General features: G+C 36.8%; 2 protein-coding genes across 2 annotated transcripts; one reads left to right on the top strand and one right to left on the bottom strand.

The window, feature by feature from the left end:
* Nucleotides 1–1,096: 1,096 nt before the first annotated feature.
* LOC127455916 (uncharacterized) lies at nt 1,097–4,651 on the bottom strand. Its single transcript, XM_051724100.1, has 6 exons — nt 4,432–4,651; nt 3,691–3,798; nt 3,140–3,279; nt 2,839–2,935; nt 2,235–2,359; nt 1,097–2,101 (listed from the first exon to the last, which is right to left on the bottom strand). Exons 1-6 carry the CDS (start codon nt 4,514–4,516, stop codon nt 1,925–1,927), a joined length of 732 nt encoding a protein of 243 aa, XP_051580060.1. The 5' UTR covers nt 4,517–4,651; the 3' UTR covers nt 1,097–1,924.
* A 728-nt stretch (nt 4,652–5,379) lies between these two features.
* Nucleotides 5,380–11,336, top strand: LOC127455902 (spermatogenesis-associated protein 2-like protein). Its single transcript, XM_051724079.1, has 3 exons — nt 5,380–5,850; nt 8,149–8,488; nt 8,645–11,336. The coding sequence occupies exons 2-3, from the start codon at nt 8,150–8,152 to the stop codon at nt 10,151–10,153; spliced, it is 1,848 nt and encodes a 615-aa protein (XP_051580039.1). The 5' UTR covers nt 5,380–5,850; nt 8,149; the 3' UTR covers nt 10,154–11,336.
* Nucleotides 11,337–11,365: the final 29 nt, after the last annotated feature.

Raw genomic sequence — 11,365 nt, 5'->3', positions numbered from 1 at the left:
TTGCTGTGTGCTTGAAGGTTGCCATAGATCACCTTGACATTCCACAATGCTACTGGGAAATGTTTTGTGGACTGATGAAACTAAGGTTGCATTTTTTTGGGAAGAACATGCAGCAATATGTATGGCATAAAAAGGGCACTGCATACCAACATGAAAACTTCATCCCAACAGTGAAGTACGGTGGAGGGAGCATCATGATTTGGGGCTACTTCTGGGCAACTCTGTATGGAAGAATTATCAAAAATTCCTTTTGAATGTTGTGCAGATGTAATCTGCATCTAACGGAAACACTTGGTTGAGGTTATTGCTGCCAAAGTAGAATCGACCAGAGGGTTCACTTACTTTCTCCAAAGAACTGTTAATGTTTTAGGGGATGTGTTCAAAAAAGACATTGAAAGGTTATAATTGTTTTTGTTTTGTTAGCTTAGGCACATTGAGTTTGTCTATACTTGTGACTTTGATGAAGATGAGATCACATTTTATGAATAACAGAAAAACAGCTAATTCCAAAGGGTTCACATACTTTTTCTTGTCACTGTATGTATTTCAATGTTAGTACATAGTAGTTAAAGACACCAAACAAAAAATGGGACCCAAATATGATTAAATTGTAATCCATGGTTTCTAACCTTGCCAGATATTTCATGCTGTATTTGTGGGTTTCTGGTACCTTAGTACAACTTACTCAGTTTGTGACCAACTCTTGAGATCACACACATGTTTTCGTGGTTATTAGTTTTGTCAGTGTTGGTCTGGCACTGAGATTTGCATCCTTGCATGTCTGCATCGCATATGTTTAGACCCTTTAACCAAGAGATTTAAAATATTGATGAGAAACAGTGGTGTTTTGGCTCTCATACTGTACCTTCTCACGGAAGGAGACATCTTCGGTTGCCAGTATGGAAACTTTGTTTTTCATTGTTTTCAAAATTTAAATTCCCAAATCGTTCTGAAGAGAGGGCTCCAAGCCAGATTTTAATGAATTCCAGGGGACTAAAGTTCATGTCACACCCTCGGCTTTGTGACTCATGTCACTATGGTTACTACTTTAAGCACAGGTGGTCAGCCTCCACAATACAAAACAAACTAGGAGTTTAGGAGTTTGCTTTTTTTATTATCATTATTTGAATTTTCTCTGACACACAATTCAAATGCATCATATTTTGAATTCAGTCTTCTCTCAGGCACTTACAGAGTAACAAAGGAGACCATGTTTAGGTTGCATTAGGACAGTGACACATATTTTTATCTGTAGATACTGTAATTCAGGTTAAATAAGCCGGCACAAAGCAAATGCATAGCCGACAAGCTGACAAAGCATTCTCAACCCCCAATAATATTTCTGCCAGTTAAACACTTCACTGAATCCAGATTCTTTTATTGCCAAATTTACATTCATGTCAATAAAGCGTTTATGCAAATTTGATAATAAAAGCAAACAAAGATAACAATGCCCTCCATTCTCTCTCCTTTTTTGGGTGCCAGTTATTTTTTAACCCCTTACCCCCCACACGCTGTTTATTATGGGTCAAACGGCTGGGAATAATTGGAGCTGTGTAAGTAGCAGCCAGATAAGTTTTGGGTGAAACAGGGCAGGGAGTAACGTTAAGGGGCTGCAAGTGTGCCAAAAACCTGCCAAATATTTTCCCTTTCTCTCTTTAACAAAGGAAAAGTACAAGTTTTCACATCCTGTTCTCACACATTTTTCTCCAGTCATTTAGATTAGATGCTCCAAACATCTGTACCACTCCGTTGGAGATTAGGTTGATTTGTTTTAAGCACAATGAATATTTCAACGCTTGGAATTCTCAATACAGAAATGTTTTGTTGACATGCAATAAAACAATACATGCATACTGACGACAGGAAAAAGTGAATACAGAGTAAAATCCGATGATGTACTTTTGGGTTTGTTTTATTGTGCTTACAAATTGCCCTCCAAGATAACAGTTTTTAGGTCAGCAGGAGAGCTCACAGGGAAGACGGTGTGAGACGTGTTCCGGCGCTCCACCAGAACAGCCACAGCCTCGCCTAAATCCAAATGATTCAGATATCCAGGGGCCATTCGGTCTGGGGCCGCCACACCTGTATTAATTTTCACCTGCAGATTTAGATTAACAGTTTTGATTAAATACTTTTTACAATATTTAATTAAGTAGATCGACACTAATTCAACATGTCATTGCTGAAATATAACATGAGTTTGTCTACGTCCTTATTTTTAGCAGACACACCTGGTTGAGTTTGCATGGCACCTCTGGGTACTCTTCACGCAGAACCTGACAGAAAGCCAGAGCACTAGCTGACCCTATGGTCAGGAACCCTGTGCCAGGCATTAGTATTTTATCTCCAGCACCTCCTGTTCAAACGAAAATACATTTGTATGAGCAGGGGCTGAAATTAACTTTCTGCTACACCTGCCAGTCAACTGCATTTGAATTGAGAAAATGTACTGGCCATAAATATTTCCATCCATTAAATAATATCATGCTTTTCAATTAAAAAAGGCAGTTTTTTAACATCCAAATCTGGTTCCTATATCTCATTTCTAACCAGCATAATGTTGCTTACAATTCCAAAATAAAGTTACTAACTGGCCGATGATTCTGTTCTGTTTAATCTGCAAAACCAAATTTTACTTGCATGTGTTTGCCGCTTGCAGAGTGTTTACCCTTATGTAGTAAAAATGAACCCTGTGAAAATGCCTTCAAACATCTGAATAGAACAGACTGACAAATAAACTTGCAAGATTTTATTTTCCTCTCTAAACACTCACAGATACCATTAGTCATATAATTCATATCTCAATCAGTAGGTTAGTGTGCACCAATGACTCACCTGTGATGAATGTGTAGGTGCAGTTAGGATCCTCTCTCACCAGGGGAAAGAATGCTTTCCAAGACACAAAGGTGCTAAACAGCAGAGTCTCAAAAACCTTTTGATTGGAAAATAAATACTAACTCAACTTTGAGGAGTAACACTGATGCTTTGTGGAATTAGACTAAAAGATGAAGGCAGGATTAGACAACAAAAGGTGGTAGGTGATGTTTAATACTTTGTATGACTCAAAATAATCTTAAAGGATGATAAATGCCCTATGCTGCACTGTATCTTTATTTGATGCCCAAGATAAGCTCACCCAGTTCAGTTCTTTGAGGGGCTGGGTGTGTGGTGGACCTCCCTGCCACCAGCTGAACCCCAGAGAGGACACCACATCTGTGATCTTCCCCACAGACTTAAGCAAGGCCTTTTTCACCTCTTCAACTCCTTCCTCTGAGCCTGATAATTAGGAGAGTAATTAATTAGAAACATCAAGATCAATGAGACCTCAAAACATGGTCAGATATAGAGGGGGGCTTGGGGCAAAATTGCCACCAGCAATGAAAAAATTACCCTCGAAATTCAAAATGCGGGGGCAATAAATGCCGTTTTTTATTTGAAACATCTGATATAGTTCTTAATATTCTATTATGATACTAGTTATACATATTATGGCAAAAAAATTGAGTGGATGTTGATTTAATTCTTAGGGTAAGAGTTTTCATTCATTTACATTAATCAGTTAAATTAATGCATTTGACACAAATGGATGAGACAGAGTTAGTTTTAAATAGCTAAAAAAAAAGAATCCCCATAAATGTAAAAAAATGAAAATCAAATCCAGGGGGCAAATATACAATTGATACTTACCAACATTGCCCACTAAAGTGGTCAGGTTAATTTTTGTGTTGGGTGAAACAAACCCCTTGAGTTTCTCCAACTTGCTGCTGTCTCTGGAGATCACAGCAACCTTGAAACCTACATATAGTATATGTTTGCATAGTTACCACACATGCAATACAGAACTTTTAATAAAATAATTGATTTTGAGCAAAAAGGTTAACCATTTTTACCATGTAAAGCAAAAAAAGTTCAAATCTACCTGATTCAAAGCTAAATTTGCAAACCAGTCAAAAAGATAATAGGCTATTTGAATTTAAGCACAAAATACTGAATTTAGAACAGGTTTGATGGAATTAGTAGTTGTTCTCTTTAGTAATAACTGAACTACATCCAGCTGTATGCAAAGTAATACATTCAGGAAAATGAGAGCAGGGCAGTTATGAGCATACTGCGCATTGTTTACTTTTTTTTGTGACAATTGAAAATAACAAATATTTAATTTATCTACCAATAAATCAGGATTCAACTGTTTTAAATTATATGTTTATGTGTTACATGCATTCACAGAAATATATTTAAACATGAACTATTAAATAAGAGTGAGTGAATAACTGCACAGACTTAAGAAATAATAACAATAATAATAAAATAATTATATTATTATTATTTTATGATTATTATTTTTATTACACACACACACACACACACACACACATATATATATATATATATATATATAAGTAGATGTGATATGACAGTTGTTCTTACCTCTATCCAGGAGCGCTTTCACTATCCCGGAGCCCACAGTTCCTGCCCCGCCAAGCGCCAAAACCACCCTGTCCCCGTTTGACATCGCGCACACAACAGCAGCAGTGCAGACGTCTGAGATTGATTATGGTTTATGGGATTAATATATCTGGCTGCTGAAGATATTTAAATCAAAACGCAAAAGGAAAGCCACGCCCAAAGCCCCGCCCTCCTTAGAATGGCGCTCCCACTTAAAGGAATATTCCGGGTTCAATACAAGTTCAGCTAAATCGACAGCATTTGAGGCATAACATTGATTACCATTGATTACGGACTCGTCAGTAAATTATTTTATTTTATTTTATTTAAGCAAAAATCTGGGTTCTAGTGAGGCACTAACAATGGAAGTGAATGGGGCCAATCTTTAAATGTTAAAATACTCACTGTTTCAAATGTATAGCCACAAGACATAAACAATATGTGTGTTAACATGATTTTAGTGTAATAAAATCACTTACTAACCTTTTCTGTGTAAAGTTAGAGACAATTTTACAACTTTGTTGCGTCACTTCGATGTAGTCAACAAACCCTAAAACCTTAAAATGACTGCACAAATGACTATTTAAACAACTTTACAGCTCAAATAATACATTAATTTTAACAGAAGAATTACTGTAAGTGCTTTTAGAATTAAAACACTTTTATAAAATTATAAGCTTCACATTTCTGCATTTAAAAAAATTAAAATAAAAAAAATGGCCTCATTCACTTCCATTGTAAGTGCCTCACTGTGACTTTGAATTTTGCTTTATAAAGAAAAGGAGGGACAAGTCGAAATATTTTTATTTTTTTGTGGTAATCAATATTATGCCACAAATGCTGTCGATTGAGCTTAACTTGTATTGAACCCAGAATATTCCTTTAATTATGCATTTTTTTTTTTTTTATCCTTTATCACAGTTAACCTAGATACAATTTCAGAGAAGCAGTTATCATATTTTAAGAGAATTTTAAATGAGAGAAATGCAATGATATCTCTTATAGTGTATATTTAGTAGGCCTAATACCATGTCATATCAGTGGATAAGAGTTTTATTAATTATCTTAAGTGTCATAAGAGTACAAACTATAGTCAGAACTGATATTAAACAATTTCCAGGACAATTATTTTCAAAATGGAATAGGAAAAAATGAAGCCATTTTCAGTACATTTTAGTCAGCACCCAACCGCATGATATCATTCAATTATTTTACTTAGAATAAACCTGATATGTGATGACGAGTGTGTTTATCTGTGCGTTCAAGTCATTGCGGAACGATCGTATTTACGATATCCGACCTCACAAGTTTGGCCTGAGCTGAACACGGAAGTGATGTCAAAAAAGTTTCCCCAACGCACTTCAAAGCGGCTTGTGCAGGACGCCGAAGAACATTGATCAGGTAACAATTCTATTTTATTTACTACGTATTTCATCCAATGTGAAAGCCTCAAAGATTCTGTTAATGTATCCCGCGATCATCGCATCGCTGATTTGAATTTAACGAGTCAGTGGAAAAGATGTCAATGTCGCTTTTGGTTTGTGTAGACAACAACAAACAAACTTTATCACACAGAGGCAACTGACTGGTTTATATTATTTGCAGTGTAACACTACGGTATAAATTAAGTATATGAAACAATCTGAATTTCTTTACTACAGAATTATGGAAATGAAGTAGTCTTGTCTAAGCTAACGTGACGGAGCTGTTTTCCATCTTCATTTTCAGTTCAGTCTGTGTTGGAGCAGTCTGAGGGTGCGTTTACACAACAATGATGTTCTAAACACGGAAAAGTTTTTCCTTTGCGTTTTTGAAAAGTTTCGCGTACAGACGACAACGTTGTCAAAACGATCCCCGTTCACACGGATCCGCGAAAACGACTAAAAACACTGTATTATGCATGCCAGGCCAGTAGTTGCGATGTCACTTTGTAAAGAAACACTACGCGCCTGCGCACATAAGCATTCTTCCACAGTGGTGAATACAAACAATGAAGATGGCGAAAGCATCGAACAGTTTTGTCTGGACGGACGATGAGGTTGCTTTATTACTACCATTACTTTGCTGGAGAAGCGTCAATAAATTCAAAATCTTGAGCATCACAAACACAGTCCTGTAGTCAGCCATTGTAGTTTTGAATGTCTCGCGCGTTGTTTTGAAGTACTCGAGCGCATGCCTATAGACTGAACTCTCAAGATTATTCAATAAACTCTGCTCATTTTTACTATCACTTCGTCTCCTGCCTTCTTCTGTATTCCCCCTGCTGACTCTTGGGCTGGTAGGAGAGTAAGTTAACATAACAAGCTGTTGATGTTGACTGGTTTTGTATATCAGACAGAACTCTGATATATGGATATCTTCTGACGGAGAGAGAGGTCTTGTGAACACTGGATCTAACATGCATTTTCACTGCCTCATGTTTTCACATTCTAAGCATATCATTGAATACTGTACATGGTATCACATCTCTGTCTATAGGCTATATACATAAGCGGTGGGTGAATGACTTGCAGGGTAAAGGTACATCAAATAAAAGTAAATAAATAATTTAAAATACAAATACATTTTTCCCATCTGAATCCATACATTAATTTCAAGATTTTCAAATTGCAGGTTCTGCCTACTGTACAATGTTCACACTCCATTCAAAACACTCCAAATGAATAAATTGTTGATTATTGTTATTTGCACAGACACCAGTATTCATATTGATAATTATACATCTCAGATTGATGCCTATCAATCCATCATTCTTTATATAACACGTAATACGCGTGCGCATGACGTCATCGTTTTCAAAAGCTTGCACTTTGAACCCCGTTTACAAAAGTTTGCGTTTTGTCGTGTAAACGAACAGCCAAAACGCATAAAAAGTTTTCCGTTTTTAGTTGAAAACGTTGTCGTGTAAACGGCCATAAATAATGTCATTTTTATATAGTTGTTTGTTTATTTGTTTAATCCCGACTCTCCACTGCTTAATGATGTCATACAGTTAAACGCCAAAGAGTTTTGGTACTGCCCATTTTTTAGACTATTTTGGCTAAATGCATGTCACTTTATTTTCAAGCATATAGATTATTTTTTTATTTTATTATTATTATTATTATTTTGGAAACATATTGTTTGGTCTCATAGAAAATCATAACGATAAACAACCATGTTTACATGATAAACCTTTTAATATATCTTGTGTGCTAAACTGCTTGCTATGTTCCTCATTTGGATAAAAACGCCTACTAAATGACTAAATGTAAATGTAATATTCACAAATGTAAATTTTCTGCTAAGAAACATTGATTTATAGTTTTTAAAAAGGAAATAGAACCGGACCTCTCTGAAACAAAAGACAAACAAAACTGTTAAAACTCTTTAATACTTTCATACAGATTTGTATTATGCTCCCCCTAATGCATTAATATTGTATTACATTCGTGGTTTTGTGTGTGTGTGTGTGTGTGTGTGTGTGTGTGTTATACTGCTGATGCACAAATTAAGATTAAAAAAGAACTCTCAAAATCCCGATCCGTATTGACAAGCTATTAAAACAAAATTTTTGCACTGCTTTTAAGATTTTTATGTAATAATAAGGCCTTAGCTGTGTTTTATATGTCTCTGTTTGTTTATGTTTTATTGTTCTGAGAATAATAATAAAATAAAATAAAAAGTCCCTTATGTTCTTAAATTGTCTTTTATAAATAGGATGAGTTTTGTTGGAGAGAAAATCAGAGTGGATGATCTCATCCAAAAGTACCAGACCAACTTGGAGATCCAGATTAAAAAGGGGGATCGAAGTCTGGTATGCATAGATGAGCAACTTTGCAAGGAAGTAGAGATGCTTCTTACCAAAGACAATGCCCAGAAGACATTTAATATATGTTGGCTAGATCCCTTGACAGTGATGGAAAACTCATTCCGAGCATTGCCATTTAAAACTGGCCATTTGGGGCTTGAGAAGCTTTCCAAGGCCTTTGGAGTGTTGGAGCTTGCTGCGTTAAACCTCTACCTGTATCCGTGGAGAAGGGAGTACCGAGTTGTGAAGGTATGTGACAATACTTACATCTATGTTACTTATTTATGTTATATCTATACATACATAGATGAGTGTCTTCAGGTTTTGCAGCTTTGTCTGTGCTCTGGCCAACGTACAGTTCATTTTCACTGCTTTAAAATGATATTTTCCCTTTCCTCCCACCAGATGTTTTCAGGAATGTTCACCCATTCAATAAAACCTGCCTTAACCCTACAGCAGGCTAAAGAGCTGTTCGGGTTGCTTGGATATCAGCCTTCAGGTCCTTCTGAGGAAGAAGAGCTTATACTCGACTCCAAACTAGCTCCTGCTGATTCCTTACTCAACCTGGCATGTGGCTTCTTCACTGCTCGTATGGAGTGCCAGCTGCTTCATTCCACCTTGGGTGCTCTGGACAGAGGTGTGGAGTGGGTTCTTCAACTAATCAAGGAGAGAAAGAGTGGCCACAACCTTCAGGTAGCATTGGAAAACATCAAAAGGAAGTTAGAGGCTTCTCATTCTTCAGACATAAATTCAGATCTGGATCTTTACACCGATAAGGATTTGGGGAGCAAAGTGCAGGCAGATGCTCTTCAAATGACACCCATTTCTTGTTTGCTACCTCACTCTTCGTATATGCAACCAAAGGAGACCCTCCTACTAAGCAACCCTCTATACGGTGACTCTTCTCAGTCAGACAGTGTGAGTAATGAAGATGCTAGCCAGGGAATGGCACTCTGTGTCTCAACGCTTCAGTGCCAGATCAACAACCCCAAAAACCATGTCTCACCTCCGCAGATTCCAGGACTACTGGAAAGCTCTGGTAAAGTTCAAACTGAAGGTTATACCTGGAGACAAGCAGCAGACGATGGACCAGTGATGTGCAGCTGTATTAAACCATCTTTTTTGTTTATATATCAGTGTGACCAGTGCAAAGACATTCACAGTTCACTTTGTGAATATTATAAAGAGTGCAAAAAGAAAGGGCATACTTTAGCACTGTGTCAAGACAAAGCTGGACAGCAACAGAAAATGAATGTGCAACAAGACCAGCATAAACCAGGCAAAGAAAAAGATTCTCTGAAAAAACATAATTGTATGAGCAATTCAATGTCTGAAACCTTTTTGGTGTGCTACAGCTGCCTGTTAATCCATGACCAGAGCTGTACAAGCATTAAAGCATGCACATTGCTATATCACAACTTGTTGCCCACAGGAAAATTACAGCCCCCTCAAGCAGAAAGAGCCAATGCTCCAAAGAGGCACATATGTCTTACTGCAGACGCTCCAGTATACGTAATCTGCAACACCTGTAATGACTCCCATGATTGCATATGTGGACATGCGAAAAATTGCATCAAACTTGCCCATGATGTGCAGTACCTCCAAGAATCAGGTGATTCAGAAACTCCCTATAAGCCAATCTCATATCACCAGTGCTGCACTGCTAACCAGCCTTGGCCTGAAATTGTATGCCTCTCTTGTAATGTCTTTTGTTACTCCAGCTGTCCTGATGGAAGGCAGTGTTCTCAAAAACACAAAATACGACGACTCAAAACTAAATGCGTCAGTTGCTCAGATTCTGAGCTTTGCGTCCTATGCAGGTATTGCTGTGATGTGTACTGCAAAAAGTGTTGGTTTAAAAGTCCCATTTTGTGTAAATGTGGAATGCTTTTTAACTCCTCCTCCCCAGTTTAATAACACCTGCACTTCAATGTTAACCAGCGATTCTCACTACTACTCCAAGTTTATTCCAAATTACTGAAAATCATCAACCTTTTTTTTTTTTTATCTGTGACATCTTCGTGCAATGATAGGAGTCATGATTGATCAATCACAGAAAAAGTAACAAGGCAATTCACTGTTCCTGAAGTGGTTCAAGGATACAATATCTACCATACCAAAACAATGTCCTTAAAGGAATAGTTCACGCAAAAATGAATATTCTCTCATCGTTTACTCACTTTCATACCATCCCAGATGTGTATGACTGACTTCTACTTAACACAAACAAAAGATTTTTAGAAGAATATCTCAGCTCTGTTGGTCCTTGTGGCCATTTATAGTAAACAAGGACACATTGACTTGTTTCTCACCCACACTTATAATATCGCTTTTGAAGATATGGATTTAACCACTGGAGTCTTATGGATTACTTTTATGCTGCTTTTTGGAGCTTCAAAGTTCTGGTCACCATTCGCTTGCATTGTATGGACCTACAGAGCTGAGATATTCTTATAAAAATCTTTGTGTTCAGCAGAAGAAAGTCATACACATCTTAATTGACATAAGGGTGAGTAAATGATGAGAGAATTACATTTTTGGGAGAACTATCCCTTTTACTGCCAAATACCATTGATTCAGTGCAATATGTGGTTTTGGTAGAACTAAAGTCCTCAAAGGCCATACTATTCTTCCAGAATGCCTTCATATGTCATATTGTTTGTTTTGCTTTCAAAATATTCTTACTTTCTGTGTCACACATTTATGTTATAACGAGCACAAACCTACTTGCCAAATACAATGTAACATATTCTGTTAATGGTTAGTGAAACATTTTAAACATTGTTGATTATGATTGTCCTATGATATAGTTTTAGGAACATCTCTAATATGTTGTTTGGATTGACATACTGCCATTTAATATAACTAAATAATAATGAATTTGGTCCCACTTTATATTAGATGCCTTTACTATGTACTATAATCAAAATACAAACAATAAAATATATTTATTGTTTAACTACATGTTGTTTTGCCAAATTCTCACAAGATTCTCATTTGCTGCTACTGAGGTTGAGGTACTGGTAGGTTTAGGAGTAGGGATAGGGTTAGGCGTTAATGTGAGGGTTAGGTTTAGGGGTAAGGCTAACAGTGTAACTACAGATGTAATTAAACGCGTGAACTTTA

The sequence above is a fragment of the Myxocyprinus asiaticus genome, chromosome 18 (genome assembly GCF_019703515.2).
Source record: "Myxocyprinus asiaticus isolate MX2 ecotype Aquarium Trade chromosome 18, UBuf_Myxa_2, whole genome shotgun sequence".
NCBI classification, from domain to species: Eukaryota; Metazoa; Chordata; class Actinopteri; order Cypriniformes; family Catostomidae; genus Myxocyprinus; species Myxocyprinus asiaticus.
The sequence above is the reverse complement of the archived record's forward strand: the minus strand, read 5'-3'. Positions and strand labels throughout refer to the sequence as shown.

Bases quoted from the DNA above. Each gene is read 5' to 3' on its own strand.
- LOC127455902 (XM_051724079.1), top strand. From the start codon at position 8,150: ATGAGTTTTGTTGGAGAGAAAATCAGAGTGGATGATCTCATCCAAAAG. The intron at 8,489-8,644 runs GTATGTGACAAT...TCCTCCCACCAG, and splicing joins GGGAGTACCGAGTTGTGAAG to ATGTTTTCAGGAATGTTCAC.
- LOC127455916 (XM_051724100.1), bottom strand. From the start codon at position 4,516: ATGTCAAACGGGGACAGGGTGGTTTTGGCGCTTGGCGGGGCAGGAACT. The intron at 3,280-3,690 runs GTAAGTATCAAT...CCTAATTATCAG, and splicing joins CACTTTAGTGGGCAATGTTG to GCTCAGAGGAAGGAGTTGAA. The intron at 2,360-2,838 runs GTGAGTCATTGG...TCGTTTGAACAG, and splicing joins CACCTACACATTCATCACAG to GAGGTGCTGGAGATAAAATA.